This window comes from Melanaphis sacchari, unplaced genomic scaffold (assembly GCF_002803265.2).
Source record: "Melanaphis sacchari strain LSU unplaced genomic scaffold, SCAv2.0 Contig40_pilon_pilon, whole genome shotgun sequence".
Taxonomy (NCBI): domain Eukaryota; kingdom Metazoa; phylum Arthropoda; class Insecta; order Hemiptera; family Aphididae; genus Melanaphis; species Melanaphis sacchari.
The window spans coordinates 1,608,374-1,635,006 of NW_020271264.1; the positions used below are offsets into that span (position 1 = coordinate 1,608,374).

The following is a 26,633-nucleotide window of genomic DNA, read 5'->3' on the forward strand; positions in this document are numbered from 1 at the left end:
ATACAAACCAAGCCTACACATGTACAGCAGAGCTATATATAATATACAAATACTAATGATTCTTGCATATGATTTTTGTCAACTTTCAAATTAATAGGGTGCCTATTCAAAATTAAATTTAATGTATAAGTTTAACACTGGTTTTCACATTTGATAATTTATAGTTTAGTTTACTTGCTGGAGTGTAGATTTTCTAAAAACATGTGTTAATAGTGAACAGGTATCACAGCAGTTCAGCAGTTCCTATATAAAAATAAAACTTATTAGATTGGTTCGAATATTTGAAACTTAGTGACTATAGTATATCAATACTTTTTATTCAAATAACTGCCGCAGCTCAGCCCAATTATTACCTAATACATTGCAGTGAATATGGTTACACTCCTTTGGTCAGCTTTATTATATTACCATCCTAACTGCCGATACTTATCATAAAGATGTCTGATAATGAATAAGAATCAATATTTAATAGAAACGTAAGTGATATTTATTATTTTAAAAAGTTCTTTGGATTCTATATAGATGCAGTATACCATTATAGTATGTGTTTAAATTGCGAAAATTTCACAGTGATGACACAAGTTACATTACACGCATTAAAACAATAAATTAATATAGAAATCTTTAAATACATGAAATACTTATTCGATAGAAAATTTTACTATTATCGTGTATAATTCTATTTTTCAAAGATAAAAATCCCGCATTATCGATCAAATAATTTAGGTTCACTTACTGTATTTCTTTATAGGTCCATAATTATTTTTAAGGTTTGCTTTTATTTTATTCATATTTTCATATTAACATTGATGTAAATAAGTCATAGTGCTACATCTTAATAAATCAGAACTTTTCCGTTATAATATACATTTTCATGTAATTAATAATTAAATGCTTATAGCTATAGACTATAGCATGTTATAGTAAATATATATTATATTTGTTTATTATGTTTCATTGCAGAATTTTCATCAAAAACTTGACACGGTCATATTAAGTAATAAGTATATATGGTAATTATAACTTCAATAACTTTTACTAAATAATTATACCAGACCAGTTTAAGTAGTAAAGGTTCGAGTTCCTCATTTGAAAACTTTTATGTGCACTACATTCAAATAAATTTATAATAAAATTAAAGTAGATAACGTTTACAATAGATTATAAATGACATATTACTGCATTAGAAAATGTATTTAAAATTATGAGATTCGATTTAAAAGTTTCATTATTTGAATAAAATATAATTGTGCGTAATAAATTCAAGTAACTATAAAATTATATAAATAACTAAATGTTATACTTTTAAATATTTAATTTCACTCAAATTTCAACTTAATATATCAATAAATAAGTTGTTACGTATTTTTGATTTTGGTTAGATTATGAGCTATATGAGGAACCTTATATTTTAAAACTAAATTATGAAATTTAAATTTGTATATTTTAATAAGAAGATACTGTTTCCAATTCTTAAGTAAATGACGCAAAAACCTTGTCAGAAATCTGTATATAATTTTAAGTTTTTGCAGTGAAAATGTTTATCAAATTTATAAAAATAATAATAAAACTCAAATTGTAGACAGTGAATTAAAATATTAGAATTTAAGAACTTATTTTTGTAGTTATACGTAATTATGTACAATCAAATAATATGAATTAGAAGAATATAAGGATATATAAATAGAATACTTAAAGAAAATGCGTACCATTGTTATACGAAAATGTATTTTGATAACAACATTTAAAAGTAGAATTAATGAAGTGGGAATTTTGAAAGTATGTAATCAAATGGTTACATATGGAAATTATTGAATTATTAATTAATAATTTAATATTATTAATTACGAATTGATATTAGGTTTATTATTGTCGATGATAACCATTACAAGTGTTAATTTTAAGCATAATTTTTAAGTTCAGTAATTATGATTAAAGTATTTTGTTAATTGTTTAATTGTGTTATACTTGTTAAAATTGCTGGAAAATTAAATAAATGTTTTTGATAATGTTGTTGAGCAGTGACTTTGCATACTCCCATTCAATATTTTCCAGGTTTTGCTACTAATTTGAGTTATCACATTGTTAACGTTTAAATCTATTTCATTGTACATATATCTTTATTATTACTTTCACGGTCATATGTCAGTAATGCACAGGTATATTAAACTACTTTACATAAATATATTATTAGTTTTAGTTCAAACTCAAATGTAATTTACTTTTCACTCCGACCGACTGAATAGTATGCAGTATAGACGTCGACGACCGAACATCCGGTGTAGGTGAAGATTAGTAGGAAAAACTTGATTAAAAGTATATATTTCACATACTATATTAGGTAGTATACAAAGAATACGCCATCACATATTATAATACACTCGCTAATATATGGTCTTGAAAATGGTTTTTACGCTACTGTTCGGTGCGGTATTTTCGAGGCGGACTAATATTGTATAAATGAAAGTTTTCTACAAGGATCGTATCTAATAATATGCATAAATCGCAAACTAGCGGCGACCGAGCGTGCCAGGGTTATATATTGTATTATGTGCGAATAGAGACGATGCAATATACAATACTATGTAATATGTATTATTCACATTCAGCGTGCTTAGAGAGAATGAGTTCATGCGTTCATATTTTCGAAAGTAAATCGTTTTTGTGAACTTGAACGGAATTCCAAGTTTTAGTTAATTTCAACCGTTTTTGTGTTAAAAATATTAAAAAAAAAAAAATCATTGCAACGCATTGTACTTTATTTCATATAAGTTTTTCGAAGCTATCGTTAAAAACTATTATTCAGATAATACGAAAAAAACTCGAAAAATGTTTAAGCACTCACATATCTGAGAAGTCGAATTGCGTTTTATTTTATCATACATATATAATATATATATATTGTGTACAGCTTTCATATATTAAAATTATATATGTATTATGTATAGGTTATGTGGAAATATATTTTAGCAAGTGATTAATTAGAATAGGGTCGATTGTAACACGGCTTTTAGTAATGATTGTATGGTTTGCATTTAAAAAAAAAAAATGTTTCCGACCAAAAACTGTGCTTAACTTTTTTAGATCGACCGAAATTCTACCCTCGAGATTGAATAGTCACTGGGGTGTTAACATTGCGGGATTAGTCAACGCGGTGTTAAGGGAACGAACAATAATCGACAAGTATACGTGTAACATATTAACTGATATTATATAGTGTTGATAAAGAGCGCCGACTAATTGGATTAGAGATCGGGGATTGACTTTGATAGCGCGAACGTATAAAGACAATCACAACTACTACTGATAAAATTATCGCAGGCTCGTATTTTAGTTTTTCTTAGTCTCTTGCGTCGTTCAAGTTACTGCTGTTAAAAATAAAGCAATAAGACCATAGTTTTTTGCTAGTCTCGAGTAATGCGCGTATCGAAGATCTCCGAGTAATACAATTTCGCGATTCGTTTTGAACTTTCAAAATCCCCACATATTATGCAACGATATATACAGCGCGTATTACGTATGTGACGCGCGCGGATAGTTCAACGGGTTAGAAATGATGCCCGCGAGTTGCTCGCGGGTCGAGCGAGGGATATTATAATTAACGGTTTCCGGTCGACGGCGGCGGCGGCGGCGGTGGTGGCTGGTGAATACGAGATGAGACTTTCAAATTAAAACAAAAGGGCATCGCGCGCTTAATATTATTACGTGTACGCATATATATATATATATACATATATACAATAATATAAATAACAACAATACGAGACGCTCGCGTACGTGTACGGCCCGCGCCGCCAATCGGTCTCGCGGGGAAAGTCGCGGGAGTTATGAATTCCGCCGCCGCAAGTAAGATAATGAATTCCGTTCGTCATAACTCCCCGTGTCCGCACGTATATATATATATATATATATAATATATACAATGTCTGCGGCTCGGATGGAGTTGCCGCAGCCGCTTTCGGTTACTTACGACAGACGGCGGCGGAAGAATCTTCTCGCGTAGTACATATACGCGTATTACGCGTATGCGTGTGTAGAGCGCGGGGCGCGTGTGGCGGCCCACCGTAATGAATAATACATGACTCCGGAATATAGACACGCGGGTCCGCGCCCGTCTCCTCCCGCATTTGCAGGACCGTCTTATTACGGCGGCCGAAAGTTCATTTGCGCGCGGGTCGGCGCGGTTTTCGATATGCAAGAACCATATTATTATTATATACGTATACCAGCGCTGCAGCGATGACTCTTTCCGCCTCGGTCGTTCTATCTCCGTCTCCGTCTGTCTATCTCCCTCCCTCTCTCTCTCTCGCCGTCGCTCAGTCTTTCTCACTCTCTCTCTCTTTCTCTAAGTAAGTACCTCTCCTACTCCGTTTTTGGCCCGTCGCACATCATGATATTCTGTCGGCAGACTTAGGACCGTCAATTTAGGACCGATTCGTGCGGTGCAGCGTCAAGAGTCGTGGCGATACTATACGATACTATACTGTATCGAATACCTATATTTTATCGTGCTGAGTGTGAGCGCGTCGTAGGTATTAGAATATTGTACTACATATCAACCGACGTATAAAAGGGAACGCGTGCGGTCTACAGCCGAGTGTATAGCACTCGCATTTCCGGACGGGCGGACGGACGCGCATCTCAAGGCCGAATCTTCAAGTCTGTTAGACGTGTTATACGTGTATATTATGAAAAAAAAACAAAAATACAGTTGCTGGGCAGCTGTTCGAGTCGTGACAATAACCGTAATGCGATGGGTATTCAGAAAAGTCGGAAATCGCATCAATCACTAATAACGACCGCGGCGATTGAAGTGCAGGCCACAGGTATGACGCGACGTGTAAGTAATTATTAGGTATTGTCTAACGGGACCGTCAAGTCCCGACTAACCGATCGATCCGCGTTCAACGTACATCCATAACTATGACAGCTAGAGGCTGTAATTTTTCGCGGTTTTCATCACCTACTGCTTACGCACCGCCGTGTACATACGCCGCATACGAATTTAGACCTGTACGCTTCAAGACCGCGTGGACGGTTTACATTTGACCGAGTTAAAAACGCGGCGGGACACGTCCACTGGAATTATTCAATGTGTCGTAATAGGAACGCTGTGCAGGATCGCCTATAGAAATGAATGTTATTAGAACATCGTTTGATATTGCACGTCATCGTATATTTTATACACGTCTTCATAATATTACTTGAATCACAAGGTTTATAATATGTACATCGTATCATAATATATGCCTATAAGTATATTAGGTTTAATAATGATAATAATAGTAATGATAGTAATAATACAGATATGATCTATATTGATCTAGGAATAGTCTTAATATTATCGTATACAATATAATAATAATAATCATTATTATCTTACGTGTTACAACATTAGGAGTAGTTTTTTTAGTTATATTTAATCTAAACATTTTCGTATGCAGTATCATAACATTAAATGCAACAACATAATATCAAATACAACGTAATTAAAATCATAGTGTGGGAGGGCATCATACATCTAATACGGGCGACGCAGTTCCGCGGACGGCGGCCGTGTCGCGTGGTTTCGCTACCGCTCAATAAGGTCTCCAGACGGCCGAGTGGTCGGCCGCGGCCACGGCCTGTTGGGTCGGCCTCTGCGTGGCGCCGGCAACCTGCAAATGATCGTCGTCTCCGGCACCGCCGCCGCCGCCCCCGTTGTCGCCGGGCTGGTGGTAGTGATGGTGATGGTGATGGTGTCTGGTCATGTTGCCGGCCGCCGACGCGTGGTACAGTTGCGAGTAGAGTTGCAACGACGCCGGTATCTGCATGCCGGAAGTCGGGTGACCGCCGCCGCTGTGGTAACCGCCACCGCTCAACTGATCGTAACCGTGCGTGTGGCCGATGGCCATCATGTCGTCCGCGGTCCCGCCGGGTCCTGTTGGCGAATCGGGCGCCGACGAGTCGGTCGAGCGGGGACCCGACGACGTGGACGGATGCAGGTCCGGCGCCGGCGGCGGCTGCATCGCCATGTCGTTGACGGCCGACTGCTGTTGCTGCTGGTAACCCCTGACCGTCGGGAACCCGATCCGGTCGTGTTGCTGGTGACAGTTGGACGTCGACGACGACAGCAGCAGATGGTGCTCTAGGTCGCCCGTGCCGTTGACGGTTGTGCCGGTCGTGTCCGCAAACGGTGGCATCACTGTGCGTCCGTACAGGAAACAAAATAAAAAAAAAAAATATACGACGCGATCTTAGTTTGATTGTCTAAATTTACTAATTGCATAGATTGAGTCGTGTGCGCGAGTTCGTTATACAGTGAAACGGCCATGGCATAGTGCACAGCCGTAGGGAGACATAAAATTTCCACCACGGGGGATAGGTTATACGCTGCACCGTGTACGCATTAGTAAAAATTAAAATGTTGTGCTCGTGTTAATTAATATCGGTATAGATTACATTTACTTCATAATATTGTATGTATTTATTGCAATTCATTAAAATTCAGAAATCATTATTAATTATTATTACAATATTATAATCTATTGAAAAATGGACAGTTATTAACTATAAATTACGTATTTGTTTTTAATTCGAGAAACGTCAGTTTATTTTTCGGTTAAATGTTTTCTGTTATTTTGAATTTATTTACAATTTAGAAGCTTTACCACGTATAGTTTATTTTTTTTTTTAATAATTTTTCTTTAAAACTATTTCATTTGTTTGATTTTATATCAACTAATTTAATACATTTTCGTTTATTGAGTAGAAAAACCATTAACATAAACAAAATTTTTAAATGATAAAAAATAAAAATAATAGCAAATATAGTATTTTTTAATTAATTGACATTTTCGATACTATATAGTATATAATATATATTATGTCCATTGATAAAAGGTAATTTATAATTGTGGTAGCGGTTTTCAATGTATGAGTACTTGTCCATTTTTATAGTGTCCACTATTTAGAGGTTCAAATCCTTATTGTGTGTATACATTTTTTCTAAAAAAATTAATAGTATTAACTATAAAGAATATATCTTCTTTTGAGAGGAACCTATTAATAGAGGTTTCACTGCATTATATCTCGTCACGTCTATGGGATTTTCGGATATAGTGTTGAGATTAAGAGGATTTGTGACGAGAACGTGACACGATTTTAGCAAGTACCAGGTATTTGACTACCTAGTTGAAAAGTTTTTTTCTTTTTCTTTTTAAAATAGAGTATAGTTATAATTTATTTAGTTAATTATCTCATCGATGTAATAACAAAACTAAATTAGATAATTTTAATAATTTAGTTTTTACATACTCGTAATATGGTAGTTAAATTAAAATCACGGTAAATAAACACCCGTTTAAATTTAAAATTGTGTTTATTAATTATTTTTGTATTTACGAATAACGTTAAATAAAAATAAACGTTCCTGAATAATAATTTCTGATTTAATAAATTAGTGGATACAAACACGTGTAGTAGTCTAACAGTTACAGTGCACTAAGCAGAATAAATATTGAACTAAATAAGTAATAACTTAAAATTAGATAGGTACTATTTAAAAAATGTTAAAATCGTACAATCGTTTCAAGTGATCTAAATATTAATTAAAACAAAATTTAAAAACTTTAAGAAATACTTTATTATCTGTTCTCTTTATATTATCTAATGGTTTAATAATTTTGACACTGACGTTAATAGTTAACTAATTTAAATTTGTATTGTATTAAGTAGCACATTATTATTATTGCACTATTAGATTTTAGTAAATTTTATCGTATGATTAGAAATTACAAGGTAATAACCACAAATTATTATGCACACGCTAGAAAATGATAACACATTGATCATAGATTTATCTGAAATGTTTAATTTAGATGTTTTGGGATAAATTAAATCTTTAATGGATGTCAATCAAATTAATTAGGTCAGACCAGGATTTAATAATGTTTTTGTAGTATAAAACCATGACTTAAAGATAAGCACGTCAAATTTAATTCACTGATTTTGAAATGAATTTACATAAAATCGTCATGAGTACCTATATGTATTATATTATAGTTATAGGTACAAAAATTATAACATTGCACGATAAGTATATTTTAAACGGTGGTGCGCGATGTGATGTTTTATCCCATTCGAGAAAAATTCAACTTTCTCGTTAATTATCAGATAAATTAAGAAATATTGATTTCAAATCACGAATTCGTAGGAATTGAGTTAAAAAATTAAACATTTAAATTTAAAAAAAATGCAAAATCAAAACTATGAGGACTAGGGTGACGTAATACGTGTATTTAGGACCGTTTCGTGTGTCAGCATACATATAATATGTGCAGATACTTACCGGCGGCTGTTGTCTGCGCATTGACCGTGCACGTCGAGAACAAGTCGTGTTGGTGTCCTGCCGACAGGGAGGTGTGAAGTTCGGATGCGGCGACGGTGCCGGTGAAGCTGGTGGCGAGCGCGGGCGGCGTGAAGTTCGTGCATCCGCCTCCACCTGGCCACGTCGAGTACGCTGTCGAATGAGAGTATCCCCAAGAATGATGGGGTGCAAACTGGCCCATGTCTGCGAACAACCGCAACGTCGATGTAAAATATTAAATTTTATCTGTTTTTATCGATTATCTTTGTACAATATTACACAGAATCTTCATATTTTTATATAATTGTACAATAATCATCATTATAAACAATACTTTGTATAGTTGTAAACATCAGTCGTTATTGACGTTATTGTCAAGCTATCGATCATTAAAATAATTTTGACATGTGTGTAGTACGCGTCTGTCACAAACATAAAAACCCTCATCCCGGTCACCTTCTACCACACCCATCAACACATTAAGCACATTAACCGAACGACCGTTTTCTACTCTCTCGCATTCGAGTCTTTTTGCGCGTGTAAGCGAAATGATGAATGGACCAAGAAATAATGTTATCGCTGCAGTACGATACACACACACACACGTATATATACGTATATATTTATATATTTGTACATGTAAATGTATGAAAATGTATATACGCTCGTCCGGTACGGTTCTAAAATCGTTTAGGCCGTGATACCGTGATACACCGAGCCACATGATGTCCAAATCCGTTTCGCGATCATTAACCGCGATTCAGGACCGAATGGATTGTGCGCACGTGAATTGATGATGTCGAGTGCGAATAAGTTATAACATATGTAATATAATAATAGAATACACCCGACCGCACGTTGGCCGCCACCCGGACGAAATAACAATAAATATATAATATAATATATACGCCCTGTGGTGGCGAATCGCCTCGGTAGGTAAGCAAACGCATCGATAATAATTATTGTTATCATCGTTAACCATCCGTTTCGCATTAGTTAAACGACCGAAATGTAGTAATATGTTTTTCTTCATTTTTCATCACACTCATACAATATATTATAAATGTATTACACGCGATTTTATATATCGTTTTTTCATCAGTATGTGTCATTGTTGCCGTGTGCCGGCACATGAACAAAATTGCAACTACGTCACAGTTTTACAGATGTATCACGGCAAATAAAATATAAGCCCAACAGGTCACATTAATTTTCGTAAGTTGAATTCGTTGCTCCTCAGTCCTCGTAAATCATAATTATTATTATTGGTGCCCAAACTACAATGGTACACTGTTTGTCAAGATAAATTATTACAGACAATACGCATATTTCGACATCGCGCGTGGTAATGGACTAGAGGCACGATTTACGGCTCGCACATGCGTTTGAATATAATATAGAATGTACATGTTCCAGATAACCGAGTGGTATAGAGGGACTTCAAATACATGACTTCGAACAAAATTCAAAACACATTTTTCGTCTTAAAGGGGTATTTGTTTTATCGTTTTCACATTACTAGTATTACAAATTACAAATGTATTTATTTACAAACGTGACTAGAATAATATTTTGGTGCAAAGTCAGTTTTCTATAACTTATCTAAAAAGTTATTATAACAACTTACAACAGTAAATAACTATTATTATGTAAAATATACGACAGCAATAAGTTTTCATATTATTACCTATGAAACCCGTGAAAATGAAAATAAGAAAATTAACTGTAATTATAACACATCATTGAAAGCAATAATGATGTAGTTATTATGCGTCTTGTTATTGTTTTAAAATTATTAGTTTTGCATCTTTAAATTACGTAAAACCGTATTGTAACTTATAACGCTGCAATGCATTTAATAAATGTCGCTATATTATAGTATTACTGCACTACCATTAGGGATGTCGGGGTCTTATGAAATCGAAGCAGATATTATTTAAACTCAATGCGCTGATACTTAAAAAAGATCGAAAAGATACATCCACGCGTAATATGATATTACTTTATTTTGTAGTTGTTTGTTGTCTTTTCAAAAGAACATTATATACCCATGGGAATCGACCCTCGTGCGCAGATACACGCACCGCTCCTCTTTTACCTACAGTTATTAGCGAGTTTTAAATAAACTCCCCCAAAAATAAAATATAAAAAATACGGATCGACGTTTTTATGGTATAGTGATTACTGATTATAGTATTTTACGTATGCGAACTCACTTTGACAATTTGCCATGGATGGCATGCGGAAAGCAAGTGGATCAGCAGTCCTGTGCAGTGGATCCAATGGATTAGCAAAATGTGTCGATAAGAACGGTCTTTGGCCAAACGCAAAGGCATGAAACTGTTGCTGTTGTCCTAGAAATAAAAATAAAAAATAAGCATAAAATTAAAATTAAAGTTATTTTTCTTCATCATACAAGACATTGGAATTTGATGGTTATTGCTTTATTTTAAAATACATCAGTTTAATAAGAGTGTAATTTAATAATATTTAAAGTCATAATATAATATATAACAGCAATTTCAAGCATATAATTTTGCTTGACTTCGGCTTATTCATGCGTTTAAAACACCATCAAAGGCCAACAGCAATTATTTATAATAATTGAAGTCTTACTTTTCTTTAAATTATTATTAATTAAATTATCAAACAGTTTAAAACGGTCGTTTGCACAGGAAACAAGAGATAGGGAAAATAATTCACATGTTATATTATTATGTTTTATATGGTATACGTATAGATATATCATATTTATAAAGATATACCGTAACCGTATAAAATCTATACATATATATGTTTGTAATACAGTTTACATTATTTTTAATTATTTCTATGTATACAATTATATTTCGTAATATTAAACACATTCAAATATGAGCATATTTTAATATTATGCGTACATTTTCTTAAAATAAATATTTGAAATTAAAAACCGTAATCACCTTATCTTCTTAAAAAAAAAAATAATATTATGTTATTATGGTACGGCAATACAGAATGAGTTATTTATTATTTTAAAATATTCCACTGTGCGTTTTACACGTACTAAACAATTTTGCTGTAAGGAGAATATTGAAAATATACAATAGCCGAAGAAGACACACCAGAAAGATAAAATTCATATACGTGACTGGCAGCCACCAAAAAAGATTTCATCAGAGAACGAGTCAGTGACCGCGTGGTTTAGGATTACGTCACAATATATATATAATCTGATTTTAATATAGGTATAGGAGGTGGTACCTTTGTAAAATATTCGTTTACTCCTTTTTAAATTAATTTAACATTTTAAACCACAGAGTATTATATTACTAATTTAAAACAAATTAGGTAATCATGCATATAGGTTTATATTTTCTGGTATATTATCTAATTTTTATATTACACTGCATTACTATATTGATGTTTTATTATCTACTACGTTTCGGATTTAATTTTTAATCCTGAATTTCGGATGAATAACATATTTGCTTCATTTAATCACATTAAGAGTTTTTTTTTTAATGATAAAATATTTAAATTGGTTATTTATTATTTTTTAAGGGAGGGAAGGTGTAAAAAAAAAAAAAATGAATATTATTATATTTATAAAAGAAAGTAGCGATGACACTTATTGGGATAATTTAATAGAAATGTGGTCAAAATTAAATTTTGAAAAATAATATTATAATATTATTGATAATACACCTGACGATAGACTAAAAATAAAAATAGTGATTATTAAAGTACCGGTTGTATTATTGTTGTCACGGTATCCGAAATAATATAATATAACAATTACCATTTTTAGTTTACTTCCGAGGTAATTTAAATCCCACCTTTTCCATCATTTTTGATATAGTATCAAGATAATAAAAATAAATCACATCAATGCTTGCTTTTTTATTCACATGACATCAAATTTTCATTCATAATAGTGTACGAGTAGTGAAATTTGAAGTTGAATTTTAGATATAAAAATCGCATATATTTTTTAATTAATAATTATACTTAGTTGTACATTATCGAGTAGCAATACATCATTCGAAAATAAAACTAATATTTAAAGAATAATTTTTAATTCAGGGCATAGAATTCCGATTTTATAAAAAAAAAACTGTACCTAGTAACGGCTAAGTGTCAAAACATAGGTAGGTACTGTAAAAACGCCAGCGTAGTATTGGACGAAGTAATAATGTGTTCTTATGCTCGAATTTTCCGATTCAATTTTCCGGGATAGTGCCTTTGGAAAAAGTTGGAACTGCGTTACACACATATATACATATATATATAAATGGATCTAAGCGTCCTCTACATTACTCACGAGCTTCTAAAGTGGAAAGGGCAATTAATGGGGACCTGTACAACAGCTGCAACGGCCGGGCACGTGTGTGGTTATCCCACACGTTGTCCTGCCTGCCTGCCGCCGCTTCCGACGTCCTTCCCCAGCAGGATAATAAATGAAAGCGAATCGTCAAGGCGATCAGTTTCCAAAGTCATTAAACGCGGCGTGAACGTCTAAAGTTCACAGACTCGTGATTTGTCCGGATCGTTTGGGTTTATATATAACACGCATATACATCACTATCTATACACGTGCTCTTATACATATACGCAAATATCGGGTGATCCATTTGACGTTAGACATTCATTATTTCAAAAATTATTAATTTTTTTTTATATAATTCAAAAAAATATACTTATGTTACGTAAATTTACTACATTTTCTTATCGTAATTTTGATTTAGTTTTTTCACTAATAATACGCATTTTTAATTTCGTATACCAAAACAAATTAATATTTAAAAAAATCGAATTTTTGATAAGTAGCTTATTATTTTTAATTTTATTAGTATTTATAATTTATACATGAGCTACTCCACAAAATGTTAGTCTATTACTATGCTTGTCAAAACTTTAAATATTTACAACTAATAAGTAATAAGTTATTTGTCTGAGGTTTTATTTTTATAGATAAAAAACACTCCGAATAGTAACATGCTACTTCACGTGAAATTAAAATGTATGATTTTCATCAAAAGAATAAAATATTTCAAAATAATAACGTTAAGAAATAATGAAAAAATATTTTTTTTTTCAAAAATGTTATTTTGTAACGATTTAAAATTATTTATAGAAAATATTTTCAAAAACATTAGTGTTTTCTATAATGATGAGTCTCTTACGTCAAATTGTTCACCCCGTATATAAAATATTATTCTCTCGTGGCTGTGAGCCGGACGACCGGCTTTTATGGTGCCCTATATATTATAATATGCGAGCGCAGTGTTTATACCGTCCGAACGCCGACAGAGAAGACGCGCCGACACATAATACATAAATATAATATAATAATATGGTTTAAATATATAAACAAGATTTTGTTTTATTTCAACGTTTCTTTTTGAAACACCGGCATGTCGTTTAAAGAGACTGCGGGCCCGTTTATAAACAAATCGCGTCGAAAATGCCTTTCATGATGTGCGCAATGCATTGTTGGCGGACGTAAGCAAAGGGACCGGCCGTCGTAAAGAACGTCGACAGTGGGTGACTGACGGTCTGCACCCCTCGTAAAAAACACAAGTTCGACCTCAAAAACGCCTGAAACGCATTCCAGTTGCGTCGTTTATTTGGAAACTAGCACAAAGACACCCGCGACAGCGTATTATTATTATCATTTTTTTTTTTTTTTTTTTTTACCATAGTTATTATTGTGGCATATTGCAAGCAGTAACATACTCATTTGAATCGTATGAGATAAACGTTTCTACACATTTAAAATCAAAAGTATGGTATTTGATTCATTTTTTTAAATAATTGTCCTAAAAAATTAACAAATTCCAAACAGACCAATATTTATGGTGAGAATTAGTTGTAGAATTATCAGTATTGAACTATTATACTATATAATTAGCTATTATGTTATACCAATCAGATATTATGTATATAATATACATATATTATCAAGTGGAAAAATACAAAAGCACTTATGTCAACCTAAGTTTTTGACCAAACCTTAAATTATTGCTTAAAGAACGATAAAGTTAATAAGACACTTATAATTAACTAAAACAAACATATTATATCTTTAATTGTGTAGGTAATACAAAATTACATACGTTTTCAAAACAAAAGTTAATAAATTTCGAATCCAAACTGATTAACGAATTCATTCAATTATGATAAATATCACATGCTTAATATTTTATCTAATCATTATAACGATTTTTTATTGCTATAATAATATAGTTTATTAATACAGAGCATTTCCGAGTTAAAAACCAAAATTAAGTTATGAAATTAATATGAAGTTAATAATCACTTAATTTTTAGATTGATTTTTGGTTTGATAAGTAAAATTTCTGACGTATATAATGGGTAACATTAAGTTAATAAATTACAGATCAAATAGTACAATTCAGATAAATATTTATTTAGCTGAATCATTTCAGCTATACACCTATATATTTTTTCAAGAAATATTAGACATTATTATCAAAATCTGTTGTTAAAAATATAATACTGCTGTTCAATGAACAGTGTTCATATTTATGAGATTATTAATAGTTATTCTATTATAACACATGTATGGCACTATAACAGTACAACTATACTCTAAATATTATAGCATTATGCATTAAATATCAGATATAGATAATAGATCAAATCGCAGATTTCATCATCTCTTATTAAGCTGGGTCTATGCGATGATTATAAAACAAAATAACTAATATTATAATAGTATTCATATTAATATATTATATAATCTTTTATACTAACATTTTTAAATATAGAAATGACTATAAGTTATAATAAAAGCCTAGAGGTATAAAGTCTCGCCTAAAAATTTAAATTATTCTTTCATACACGACTAGTAAATAATGATGTTTTGTTAGGGTATTATAAATGCTTTAAAACCCTTAATTTGTTTACATAAAATAGGTTTATTTCCACTTTTTTCCCTCCATACAAAAGTTATGTACGTGCCACTCATACGAGACTACCTATATAGTCAACGTAATGTTTATCATAAATTAATGTCTCGTGTATAGTTGATACAATATAAATTAAATAACTCATAAATAATTAGTTTTCGATGGATATACAAATATTAAATATCCTAAAAATTGAAGTATAATACAAATATAAATTGTTTAGTAAAAATTATTAACATGACTTGATTTCATGAAAAAATTACAAGTTAGTTCAATTGTATATATTTTCTTCTTTTAGTTTTCGTAGGATAGATATTGCCCTCACCACATTTTTTGTAACCACTCCTATTCATTCTATAATATGTGAATATGGAAAAATATTGAAATAATTCATTTTTTGGAGAGGTATGCTATTTTTAAGTTAAGTACATATTTTTAACTAATTTATTTAAAATTTTACAAAGTTAAAAAATATATAACTTTTAACTTAATTTAAGTTAACAATTAAAATTTTTTTTTAACATATATATCATATTAATATAATATATTATACACAGGTATGTTACGAAAAAACTATATAATTACATATGTTTTCATTATAAAATATAAATAGGTACTTAATATTGTCTTTATCAAAAATCGATCGACTGATTGACCATAATTTTACAGAAGTTAAATATGAACAATATACTAAAAATAGATGAATTTGTGAACTAATGTTAGAAATGACAAAAATAATTTAGATGATAAGCATAAGGATAAAGGGATAAAGACTAAAAAATTAACCAAAATAAACTATATAATTCTACAAGATTATTAAAAAATATACATTAAAAATTACACCATTGACTCGATGAGAGACATTATAGGCTATAGTAGATAGATAAAAATAAAACTAAACCTATTTCCGTAAAGTAGGGAAACAAAATTTAAGACCTCGTAAATTCATATTATAAGACAAGTATACTTATTAGTTTACTCTGATAATTTAGGTTATAAATTATAAGTATGTATATTATGACAATTAAAAAAAAAAAAAAAAAAAAAAAAAAAAAAAAAGGAAAATATTTAAAAACGTGTTCTCTTTAATATTAATGAGTGTTTGCTTATCATTATTTTTGAAATGTTCAGATTTTTTAAAAAATTTAAAAAATCAATAATAAATTAAATATAATACAATATTTATTTAGCTGATTTAAAAATACCCCCTATCGGCTTATAATAGAATAATAATTCACAACATTATATTAGACAATAATAATAAATATGACAAATTATAAGACTTTTAAATTAAATACAAAAGAGCAATATTATTTATTATGTACTTACGTGTTTTGGAACGTGGTTCTCTAGGTCCGTCCACAGTGACTTTGATGGCTTTATTGTAAGTGGTAACTTGTGGGGGCGAACAGCTCACAGTTATAGTCAGCGTAAAACTTTTACCTGTAACACAAATAAAAACCAATATTATAGCAAATATTCCATGAAACGTAATTTTTAACGTCATAACAATGTTGACAAATTATTGAAAAACTCTATTATACCACTTGACAAACACTTTTTTGTGTTCCATATTATTTTAATTATTTGAATAGTAGATAGGTATTCAATTCACAGGTGACTGATTTTTATGGTACTTGTAAACTATAGTATAACGTATTTCGATATTTAATGTAGTTATTTAAAACAGGTCTAATCGACAGTATTATACAGCGCAATACCGTCGTAACCGATAGTAAACAAATAAATTCTGGATACCACCATAAAAAATTGAAATATCGGCAGCTCTAATAAGCCAAGTCTACATTTTAAAAATCAGCATTTGTGTGGTTATATTCTAATAAAATTAATCAGTGTTACAACTTTCATTTTACTATACATAGTTAAAGAAATGTCCAATGACAGTCGTATCCTTGTTGGTCAACCCTCCGATTACATGCTTCAGGACTGTCACACACAGTATATATTATACAAGATATCCCAACGTTTATATAGAATGGTTGATCAAATATGCTTACATTCTTTTTTTTAATAATGTGAGTATTCAAAATATGATTTTTGAAAATTTTAAATATACTTAAAAAGATCATATTTTCAAATTTATAAGATTTTTTTATATTACTAAAAAGTATTGTGTGAAGATAAAAACTTCCTTTTTTTCTACATGAGAATCCCTCTTTTCTATTCTAAATTATTTAGCGAATAATAATTATTCTGAACATTTTATCGTATCAAAATTAAAATTAAAATTAGTTTTTTTGAGTTTTATAAATTTGTATATTAAGCATAATAGGTTCATGTTATTGAGTTTAAAGATATGGGGTTAGAGTGGTTTTTAGTAATTAATATTTAATATCTATCAATATTTATGATTTGTAAAAATTATCCAAACACAAAAAAAAACTAGTTCCAATTCTACATCTATTTTATATTTTCGTAAAATAATATTTGATGACTATTTACCTTAGCATAAACATTTTAATTACTGAAAAATCTGAGTAGTCGTTCGAATTTCAAATCATATTAAGTATGAACATTTTCAAAAATAAATTCACTAAATAATTTACGGTCAAAAAAAAAGTTTAGATGAATAGTTTTTTGAATATCATCAATCTTAAGAATGTGAGAATGTTGTTTTTAATGATTAAAGCTACAATCATAGTTCAAAAAACCAGAATTTAAATAAATTCATTATTAAAGGAAAAATTGGATTGAAAATACAAGATTAATCACTCTGTATACACAATTATAATTAACAAAAGGGGATCGCCGTCCTATGTAAACTTGTTGATAAAGCGCATACAATGAGAAAACGGCCATGTCCCTATGAGGGGAAATCGCGGCGGATTGACCTGATGTCCACCCCATTAAAGTACATATTATACGAATGTGTGTGTAGACGGACGCGTGTGCGTAGGTCCGCGTATAACGAACGGAGACAACTGATGAAGTCGTGTGTTTACATAATTTCACTCTATTTTTTCACCGCACGAGTGCTTATTTGCATAATTTCGCCCACATAATATATCACTCGTAGTGAAAATATAAAAATACCTCACCGAGAGAAGCGGTCATCATCATCGTGTTAATTTGTCGGAAAAACATAATAAGGGGGGGAATGATAAATCGCGTCGGGAAAAACGCGACATTTATGCGATAATAACTGCAGTTGTATTATGTATACATACGTACAAACGACTCGGCGGCAATTTGCGCGCAAACGTAATTATTATAATTGAGCGGAAAATCGTGTCAATGACAACGGTGGCCGTACAATGTAAACGTTCATAAATTGTGTTATCATTTTCGTTTTGTAACAGTTTATTTTATAACCACATTTTAATTGAAGGTGACATTAATTATTTTTCATTGACGTAGTTGTTTTTTTTTTTTCCGGAAAAAAGTCATATTATTTTCTACTTCTCGCATGATTCGACGCACTCTGGAATTGTTTCTCTTATTTAATACGCATCCCACCATACACAAAAACTTCGTAAACCACAAAACTTTAGCTTTAGCTACGTAAAAAAAATTAATTTTTTTATGTCCTTGAAAGTTGAAACTCGTATAAGTTTATATAATAGTTTATATAATAAGTTTATTTTATAGAGAATATCTTTTTTTTTTAATCCGACAGTTTTTTTGAAGATTTGAACAACTACACATTATTGTTTATATTTTTTTTTTAGCTATGTTTTCTGGACATGTCTTATACCTTAAATAAAACAAATATTGAACACCATATACCATATAAATATAATAAATTGTTGAAGATTCAATTTCATCAAATATAAGAGAATTCGAATTTTCATAAAATAATTATATGATTGTTTATGATCGGTAAACTTGTGTAATAAATGTAGATAAACATGTTTCAAAGTATGTCATAATTACATGAAAACAATTTCTGGAACGATAAAACGTATATAAATAATTTTCATATTTAACGATATTGATCCAGTGCTCAATTAAAAATTATTATAACATTTCAAAGTTTTAATCATAACAATATTTAAAGAAATTCAGTGGTAGCCGCTGATTGTTTTAAAATATTTTATAATAAAATTGTTTTCCAATAGACTGTTACTCTTATCCATAATGATGCTAAAATATTTTTTATATAAACTATAGTTTGAAGTACGAAGTGCTATACTTGGCTTTTATGAACAATCTTAGTTTTTTTTATTATAGTTTATAATTTTTTATCTCCACAGCAGAAAAAAAATACATATATTTAGTATATGACCATAGTTAGGTATGTAAAATATGTTTTGTAAATACTTTATATAGTGTTTTTTTGTGAAAAATATATTATGCCCACGTTTTTACAATATTTTAAGTTAAAAGTATTCAGGCAGCTAAACGAGTACATATTATTTCAAAAATGATAAGTGGGCGAATGCAGATGTAAGGCCGAAATACATTACATATAATATAAGTAGCTTATATTATATGTAACTTCGGTCTACGGATAGCTATTTAATATGATAGAAAGTATTTATACATTTTAAATCAGCATTCAATATAAACACATTTTCCTAGGCAAATAAAAAGCAATGCTAGCAGAAATCAACAAAAATTCTTAATAATTTCTATGTTTCCCTCTATACAGACTTCCCGATGTCCGAATTTCGGTTAAGTGTTAAAAATACCTAAAATGATCCATAAAGAAACTTCGTAAAATTTTCTAGATGAAAAGATGGTTTGTGTGGTAAAATATTCTTAATTTTAAAAGTGATCAAACTTCTGATATTTATTTTTTCTATTGATTTAAGAAAATTACAATCTGTGAAACGTAACACAATAAGCAATTATGATAATAAAAGTACAACAGTGACATGAAAACTTAAATAGGAAATGGTCCACTGAGCCACACCTACAAATGAGTTCTTGATAGTATATTTCTTACATGTGTGTATATCTGTTGGATATACATTTCAAAATTCATGTTTTAATTAAAATCCATGCAAAATAAACTATGAAATCAGTTTGATAATTTTTCCCCTTTGTTTCAATATTCAACAAAAATTCAAGACCTTTGATCCTATTTGAATTTTGAATAAGAATTAATTGACATAATTCCGACCACTTTTTTAGAATCTAGATACAAGTAATATACCTTGCAAATAGTAATCAGGAACCAGTTGGACTATAAGATGCACTGTGGTGCATCTACATGCTGAAGTTACAAATTTTGTGTGAATTTTAACAAATCGATAAGACTAATATTGAACGATTAAAATATGACCAATTTAGGCCAATTTAATGAAATACGTTTAAAATGAGTTATGAACATATTCTATAAACCATTATATAACAATTATTGCACAGTTTGGAATTTTCATATATTTTCTAGTTCATTATCTATCTCATAAACGTATCTGTTAGAGAGGCGGCATTCAATTATTTCAAACAAAATGAATGTATAATAAATAATCGGTAAAAATAAAAATTTAATAAAGCATGACAACTATAAATACAAAATTAAACAATACAAAATCATATACAGATAAGCATTAAAATATTATATGAAAAATTATCCAAAATAATAACCACGATGTCCGCAAAATAAAATTTAATAAATGGCATATTTACCAAATCTTGATACCATTTATCAGCCCTAAAAACCTAATCCACGCATAGGATATCTACAAAAAATGGTCTCATACCTTTGTTACGACATTTTAAAATAATCTGTCGGTCACAAAATTTATTCCGAACTGGTCGTAATTCAATAAAATTGTACCAAACGGGATTTCCTCGTCTAAGGAACTTTCGCTCTTTTTGTAAAACGACTAAAATTTAACAAAAATGGCGAGCACACGATCCGAATTAAATCAAACTCAAATACATAGTACGATAAGCGATTTAGGGACAGTTTAAAAAAAAAAAATTGATAGTCAATCAGTGGTCGACCAAAATTTAAGTTTTAGATCACGAAATCGCGGTGAGCTGTAAAGGCCCCTTTACTGTGTCATATGCAATACACCTATACTGAATATATGCACAAGTAATTTATATATATAATATATATTATGATGGACATTGCACACTGACCTCTGCCACTCCTGCCGACGAACCGCAAATCGTTGAACTTGGCCACTTGGTTCTTCATCAGAGCGGTGCAGTTGCGCAGCTCCGCGCAGAAGTTCTCGTCGTTGCCCGCTCGTATAGTCACAGCCGTGCCGTCCGGAACCTCACCAAGCGCCACCACCTTAAATGCGACCGGAAGCGTCTTGTTGGACCGCCAGTGCGTGGGTAGTATGGTGCACACCAGGAACGGGCTGCCGGTGCGCACCAGCTCGCCGGGGTGCTCGGACAGGAAGTCACCCAGCGACCTTTCGGCCAGTATGTCGGCCGTCATCTTGGCATAGGCGTCCAACAGCCCATCGCCGGTGTTCCCGGAACCGGGAGCGGCGATGCCGCCCCCGCCACCGGTCATCTGAGCACCCTTGACCACCATCCCGCCACGGCGGTCCTCCGCGATCGTCGCGTTCGGTAAATACGTAACAGACCGGATTCTGAAAATTGCATAAAACGATGATGTGTTATCAATTTATTATGACAGTATTACGAATATTTTATAATATTATATAATATAACCACGATGACATGGTAAGATCTAAGAACCGACTACAATATATTGTGTATCATAATTAGACGTCATACGGATTTCTTACTTAAAACGCAATCTTTATATATTCTAGATGTTTATAGAGTTAATTTGAACCACAAAATCACCTATCGTAATAATTGTACTACCTATACATTTATATTATATCGTGTACGGTTTATAGTGTTACACTGTAAAAAATTAGTCTTGTTATATTAGGTACTTTTGAATCATAAAATTAAAATATGTAGTGCAAAATTATATTTTAAAATTTAAATTTGTGTTTGGAAACCAATATCATTCTGTCAAGTACACTATTACTTTAAAAACTTACTTTGGAAGTTGCCTTCAAAATTTTAGCAGTTAAATAAAATTGTCATAACACTATACAATAATATGTATATATCTAGGTATATAAGTATTATACATTAAGCTTTTTGGTTAGGTCAATGACTCAAATTTCATTGAAATTTGCACATGGAAAAGACAAAATATGCAATTTTTTACTCAATATTGTACTTGTACATAATGGTTGTTTTTAGTGTATAAATTTACAAAAATTAACAATACACACTGAAATATACATATATAAGTGATACAAATAATTATCGTCTCCTTCCATAAAATTATGTATCTATAATAGAAAATTTTTAAATTTTTTTTTTTTGTTTCAATTTATATTTTAAATATTATTAAAATTAAAAATTGTTATCGAAAAACTCAACATTTTTAAATTTGCGCATTATAATTGTTTGAATAGATTATAGAAGTCCATAAATAACCAAACTATAGACAACTAACAAATCGTAAGAATCTACGTTTTGAATGAAATTAATTTTTAATTTGATTTCTTAAGAACTACAAATACACATTTATCAATATAATTTTATAAATACTTAGATACTATACTTTTTACTTTAAAAGTTTTAAATTAACCAGTGTGTTCTATACTAAACGGTTCCTGATATAACATACTACACAGATAATAAAGTAAACCTGCATATTATACAGCATATATAATAAATAAAATTGATTGTATATTTCTTAGTAATCAATAATCTTTAAACCATAAAAGCTATCGAAACTATATTTACAAACGATACGTACTAGTTTCCTCCCAAAATATGAAATATCTCCCACCCTTATTTTTAATAAAAAGATTAATTAACTTAAAATTATTGCCTCTGAAGTTTCACAATATAAAATGTATCCAACGAACCAGATTTAAAATAAAATTATAGTACTTTAATTTGAAATATTGTATATACTATATACAACAATATAATGAACCGTATTCTGTAGAAAATATACAGATAAAATACTATTTTAATATATCTTTCATTAATTCATTTTCATAAAAACAGTTTTAAATTTGTCAAAGATTTTATTACTTTTATAGGAAATTAAAGAAAAAAGAAATATCTACAAGAAGTACCTATTTAATTTATATGTGTATGACGTGTGTATGTATAAATAAATGTGTTGTATCAATAGTTCATTATTCATTAAAATTATGCAAATGTGTTTAAAGTGATAATTATTGTAATCATTAATATTTAAACAACTACACATACTTACGCTATTTATGCCATACTTAAGTACTTAACTAAAAATAATAGTTTTTCGATCATAAAGTAAAGTGCAATTTATAATAAGAAATATTTAAATTAGGTATAAATATATGATAAATCAGCAATGTGACATCTATAAGTAACTACTAACGAAAGCTTTATACTGAATAAGATTCATTTTTCTCCATGCTTACTTCTTCAAATCCCCTTTAATCCATCAAAGAGGTTGACGAGAATATATAATTAAAAGGACGCAATAAACGTTCTACGTGCAAGGTGTATAACCGGTGTGAAATACTTAAAGACACGTCACATCGCTGTACTTCCACTTTAAAGTTTAAGTCTGGTTGAATAGAGAAGCAATAAGTGTTTACAATTTTACACCCTCAGTAAAATACCTACATATTATAAAGACACTGCAATATACTCGTAATAATTTATTATGCAGAAATTCCAAAATCGTGTCACACAAATTGTGTTAATAATCATGTTGTCGATGCTCCTTCACAATCCTGCATGTATTTAATTATTTTTAATGCATATCTAAATATAACATCTATAAAGTTTAAAACCTATGCAGATATTTTTCAGAAAAATTATAATTTAACGTTTTATTTTATATCCATTAATTTAGTTTAACATTTATATATTTAGACTTACTAGTAACTACTAACCTAATTTTACTGGAATAATATCAATTATTAACTAAGCTAATTCACTAAATTCACTAAACTGTATGACCAATTGAACTTCTTTTCATAATTCAGTTGTAATAAAATCATTATACAATACATAAAAAACCAGTATTATAATAATATACGTAATGTATAGACATATGCGTTTGTATAGGTCTGGAAATCAAAAAAATTTAATTTTGATTGCCTAATTTTCACCACAAACTTAACTAAACCAATATCTTAATATTACGATGTACCTATATAACATAATTATAATTGCAATTAAACATTATAACCATATGTTATAATATATAGTAGACTAGTAAAGTTGTAAAATAATTTATTAAATTTTATAACAATTTAAAATTATTTTCATTTTGTTATTTAAAATATAATTAACTACTTACATAATACATACTGATGGATTACTGTTAAAAGCAGTTATTATCGTATAAATAAAGTAAATAAATTATAGTATAAAGTAAAAGTAGAAAATAACACACAACAAAATATTGTACAATCAACATAAAATATCCAATTAAAGTTATTTTATTTACATAAATGTATAACTATTGGCTTTAATAAGTTTATCAAAACTTCTAATTTTTAAATTATTAATTATTATTAATATTACTCACTGTTTAATGGGATATTTATGTAAGATAAGTAAAGACCGTGAAAAAAATTAAAATTAATATTAATAATCATAAAGTAACATTCAAAAACATATTTTTCTCCTGGAGTAAAAAATTATAAGTACCTAATACTTTTTATTATTTATAATCTATAATAATAATTACATTTTACGTAAATCATTTATTCCGAATTTGTATTAAACTTAATTTTTATGATTTTAAGTCTTTGATAATTATATAATATTTAATTTTGAATGTACTTATTTAGTTAATACTGCAAACGATTAATTAAAACAATTATATTTGTTATACAACTATAGAAACTTAAAAATATAAAATTGTATATGTATATTGATCAAAAGTAAATACGTGTAATGCGATAAAAGATTGAATTATAACAAAATAAAGAGTTGTAAAATGGAATAAGTGAATTTTAAATTAGTTGATATATTATTATTTTAATAACGTCATCTAATAGTATTATCGTTAAAATGAATGGTATACGATAAACATCCCGATAGGATTTATAGTTTAGGTGTATGCGCTATGAATGTCAATAGAAAGTATTAAATGAAAACATTTCACCTATAACTAACAATGACAAGTATGTGAAATAATAATGTTGTTAAATTCGAATAATTAAGTATATACTTTGATAATGTATACTGTAGAATAATGAAGAGCGAATAAAAAACAGTATGACTGAAAAAACGTGGTTAAAATTCGAAGCTTGGGTAAAAAATAAATAATCACAAAAAAGCACAACTTAATGACACACACTACGATATTTTCGAATACCTCGAGAGTATAAATCACACAATACGAAACTACAACAATATAGTAATAATATAATAATAATAATAATAATAACAATATAATAATAAAAATGACAAACAATATTATAATGGATTAATAATAGATTTATAATATCATATTGGTGTGTTACTGACCTTTGTCACGTCGCCGTCAACGACGGAGTGTTTTAAAAACGTGGTGGCGGTAGATCGCGGTGGAACAATTCAAGGCCATCGGTAGGCCGACGGGTTGTGGAAGGGAAAAAAACAGACGCGCCGTCGACAAAAAAAAAAAAAAAAAAAATAAAAAAAAAATACAAACAAACTTTCGACAGCGCTGGCGAGTGACGGGCGGCAGCGGTGGCAACCGTGGTGGCGGCGGTAGCAGTGGCGGTGCACCTACCGCGGTTGTAGTAAAGTGTTTTTTTTTTTTTTTTTTTACTATACTTTTACGACCGCGTTTCCCCGCTCTTTTTTTTCGCTTCCTTCCGTCCCTCGACGCCGCCACGCTCGCGAATCGCTCGTCCGTCGTCAGTAGTGATGATTGCTGTACCGGCGTGTGTACGTTAAAATTTATTATTTATTATTTACGATACGCACTGCGATAATATCGGACGGCGGTATTAAAGGTGATAAAATATTATTTAACGGAAAAAAAAGACCACGTGTTGACGACCGCCGAGTTTCTCGTCGCCGCCTAGATATTTTATTAACGAAGGAAGTATTTTAATAGGAATAATAATAATAATAATAATAATGACGATGACTATAATACGATCATATAATATTGTTGTCGGCGAAGAAGACGGTATAAACCCGACAGCCGAAGCGACTGCACTACCTAACGACGTCGCCGCGCGCACTATACAAACGCGGTACCGCAACTATAAATGCGCGTTTACGGTATATACGCTTTATCCACACGAGTGTATGTGTTTGTGTGTGTGTGTGTTAGCGAGCGAGCGAGCGCGGTTAAACGGCGGCGGCGCGGCGCCGGAGCTCCGGTAACCGGTATACGCAACGCGTCGCAGTCGCGGTATACATGAAGCGGTGGAGCGCGCGACCCGAGTGCGTGCGCGTTT

General features: G+C 30.5%; 1 protein-coding gene across 1 annotated transcript; it reads right to left on the reverse strand.

The window, feature by feature from the left end:
• Positions 1 to 5,281: 5,281 nt before the first annotated feature.
• LOC112597409 (runt-related transcription factor 1-like) lies at positions 5,282 to 26,633 on the reverse strand. The gene is made up of 6 exons (XM_025343455.1): positions 25,708 to 26,633; positions 21,319 to 21,782; positions 16,591 to 16,704; positions 10,564 to 10,701; positions 8,330 to 8,551; positions 5,282 to 6,184 (listed from the first exon to the last, which is right to left on the reverse strand). The coding sequence occupies exons 2-6, from the start codon at positions 21,722 to 21,724 to the stop codon at positions 5,580 to 5,582; spliced, it is 1,485 nt and encodes a 494-aa protein (XP_025199240.1). The 5' UTR covers positions 21,725 to 21,782; positions 25,708 to 26,633; the 3' UTR covers positions 5,282 to 5,579.

Excerpts from the sequence above, each read along its gene's own strand:
- LOC112597409 (XM_025343455.1), bottom strand. The coding sequence starts at position 21,724 with ATGGTGGTCAAGGGTGCTCAGATGACCGGTGGCGGGGGCGGCATCGCC. Across the intron at positions 10,702-16,590 it reads AGAACCACGTTCCAAAACAC|GACAACAGCAACAGTTTCAT; the intron begins GTAAGTACATAA and ends TTTTATTTCTAG. Across the intron at positions 8,552-10,563 it reads ATCCATGGCAAATTGTCAAA|ACATGGGCCAGTTTGCACCC; the intron begins GTGAGTTCGCAT and ends GGTTGTTCGCAG.